This window comes from Lathyrus oleraceus, chromosome 6 (assembly GCF_024323335.1).
Source record: "Lathyrus oleraceus cultivar Zhongwan6 chromosome 6, CAAS_Psat_ZW6_1.0, whole genome shotgun sequence".
NCBI classification, from domain to species: Eukaryota; Viridiplantae; Streptophyta; class Magnoliopsida; order Fabales; family Fabaceae; genus Lathyrus; species Lathyrus oleraceus.
Genome location: NC_066584.1, coordinates 282,681,028 through 282,684,118, shown reverse-complemented (window position 1 = coordinate 282,684,118; position 3,091 = coordinate 282,681,028). Strand labels below are relative to the sequence as shown.

The 3,091-nt window shown below is 34.0% G+C and overlaps 1 protein-coding gene across 1 annotated transcript; it reads right to left on the bottom strand.

The window, feature by feature from the left end:
- Positions 1 to 205: 205 nt before the first annotated feature.
- On the bottom strand, positions 206 to 1,831 carry LOC127097451 (AT-hook motif nuclear-localized protein 20). Its single transcript, XM_051035946.1, has one exon. The coding sequence runs from the start codon at positions 1,052 to 1,054 to the stop codon at positions 449 to 451; it is 606 nt and encodes a 201-aa protein (XP_050891903.1). The 5' UTR covers positions 1,055 to 1,831; the 3' UTR covers positions 206 to 448.
- Between the last annotated feature and the right edge of the window lie 1,260 nt (positions 1,832 to 3,091).

Genomic DNA, 3,091 nt, shown 5'->3' with positions numbered 1-3,091 from the left:
CAAATCACTTATGAATCTTTTCTATCATATTATATTTCTTTCCACCAGAAACACAAAAAACACAGTATTTAGGAGTAATAGAAGAAACTAATGTTTATATGAGTAAAATAATAATAAAATTAAAGAAAGCAAGCAAGAAACAAGTAAAAAAATACTCGATCATGGAGAATATAAACATGATAAACAATTCAGAAACCAATTAAAATAACATCAAAAAACCCATCATCATCTTTTTTATTCCAAAACACAGAACCAAAAGAGAAACATACAGAAAGTTGTTACTTAATAATAATCATATACACATACATAGAGAGAGTGATGGATAAATTATAATATAACATTGCTTCCTCTTCTCACTTCTCATCACATTTTATCACAAACAAACACTACAATATAATATAACTATATAAATATCCAATTTCATGTCATCAGATTCATATCATTTGTTTCAGTATGGTGGCCTAATTCCATGAGGCCATGGAAAAGCTTCATGTCCCACATGGCCACCATTAGGGAGAAGATTTGGTGGCAGGTTATACAAAGGCAAAGAAGATGGATCTGGAAGGCCAGACTGCATATGTCCCACACCACCGCCACTGCCGCCGCCGCTTCCAATTCCTGGAGGAGATGAGTTATTATTATTACCACCAACATGATGTCCTCCGTGAATCCCGCCTCCGTCATCGTCTTCTTCCTCCTCAAGTGGTAATCTCTCGTAAGTAGCATTAGCAAAAGTAGCGGCGATAACTATAACAGGTCCAGCAGCAATCAAAGATCCAACAACACTTCCGCCAACAACCTGCCCTTGTCCACCAGCTAAGTAAACTGTGAGTCCGGTAGCACCGGGAGGAGCCGGACCTGGTAGAAAAGCTCCGGTTAACGATAGAATCTCGAACCTTCCATGAAGTGCTACAACAGCTCCTGGTGCTGCTGGTTGTCTGAGGGTAACATTTGCTACTGATCCGCTGCCGCTCAAGACACAAACTCCGCGCTGTCGCCTTCTTGCAAACTGAGCTACGCTCTCGGCTACATCGGCTCCGGAGGATACTTCCATCACATGGCTTTTTAGTGAATTTGGACTGTCTCTTGTTATAAAGATAGGTGGTTTTGGTTTGTTTTTTGAACCTGGTGGTCTTCCTCTCGGTCTTCTGTTTCCGATTTCGACAGCACCTTCTTTTGGTTCGTCGTCGTCTCTTTCTTCATCTTCGTCTAATTCTCTTCTTTTGGTTTCATTGATGAAAAGTTCCGCGTGGTGGCGTTTGTTTACACCAGGTGAATTGTCTGATGGGTGGTGGTGATGATCCACCACCCCAGACAATCCTACCTGTTGATCGGCCCACCACGGATTAGCCAGAATTGCTGATATTTTTTACAGCGAAGTACAAGAGACACTCAAACCCAGATAATAAAGAAAATAAGGTGGTGGCCTTGTTGATGTGACTCAGATAAGAGAAATTCAATTTAAAGCTCAAAGTTTGCTTCTTACAGAACGCAATTGACTGATTCTTGCAACTTCTTCTTGCAACTTGCTGGGAAATTTTAGCAAATAGAAGAATGATTATTAAATTCTTTGTCTATTTTGATTTTAAGAGACAAGGAAAGTCAAACCTTAACAGCTCATCATATATGAAAAACAAAGGGTTTGTTCTTGTATCTATCTATTACCTAACAATAACATATAAGAAATACATAGATGCTCTTTCACTAGCTATACAGATAATTTAAAAGAGAGAGAGAGAGAAGAAAGGAGAGACTAAAGAGAGGTGCTTAGAAGTTAGAGGTTTGGAATTAGATTCAATGACTCATAGGAATCAAGTAAAGGAGTGTGTGTGATATGAAAGGGATATTAATTAACTATTAATTAAGTAAAAGAGTCATAAGATGCAAAAGGAGTACTAGTAGTGATTGTTGATCACACTATTATCAGCAAGTGTGTTCAACTTTATTAGGGTTTTGTCTAATAGACCTCTCAAAAATATATATATAGGTTTAAGATTTTAGATTCGGACTTTTATTATGCTCGTCTTATATTTGTCTAATTCTTTTGTTAAACGTGGACATTAGTATTAAATTTTCAATTTTTAGATTTATGGAGATATTCGATCTGCTTTGTCCTCGTTTTTCTTAAGACAGATTTAAACTCACACGGTCTAATGTCTGCGGTAACCGTTTATTTTCTCGGACTTTTATAAAGTGGATATACCTATTTGTCATCTTTATGTAAACTCTTATTATTTTAATAAATGTTAATCATATAACAATAATAAATTGAAAAGAAATATAATATTTATTTTTAAAGTTTATTATTATAGATCCATCTTTAGACTAGCGCCATACTAAATGCCCATACTTCATTATTAATAATAATTAGTTTGTTTCTCTATAATATTTGTAAGGGTTGCTAACATGTGCCTAAAAAGATAAAGAAATAAGTATTTAAGGAATTAAACTATCAAAGAAATAAATATACAAATTTCAAGATACAATAATATATATATTATATTTAGTATTTTAGTATGTCCCATGTGTCTTTCAGTACACATGTAACAATTCATAGCTAAATATAATATTAAGAAGTGACGATAGTGGACAACATGGAACGGGTGAAAAACATTTCACATAATCAAGAATAGACATTTTTTTATAAGTAGATGATTTATGATAAGCATCGATAACTCTTATATACAATTGCAGTTGTCGGGTTTGAATTTAAAACAATATGTTCATCTTACTATTTTTGATATTTTGTTTTAGTTTATTAGTAAGGACTCTGTTATGTTTGTTATTAAAGCTAATAAATATAATTTGTTAGATTGTTAGATTGGTCACCTATGTTTCAAGTTTCATGGTTATCTAGCTGAATACAAGAAATTTCAAGCCATCAACCATTAAATGTGTCACTCTTCTGGATTCTGATTAACTTTCACTTCATCTCTTATATGAAACCTCTGATTTTGACGAAAATATAATCAAGGAAAGTACAATTAAAAAGGGATTTGCATAAAAAAGGACGAACATATCATATCTTCAAGAACTATACTATCAACAGCTAGAAAAAGATTTTATACATACTTAAGATTCACTGATGTAC

Bases quoted from the DNA above. Each gene is read 5' to 3' on its own strand.
- LOC127097451 (XM_051035946.1), bottom strand. From the start codon at position 1,054: ATGGAAGTATCCTCCGGAGCCGATGTAGCCGAGAGCGTAGCTCAGTTT.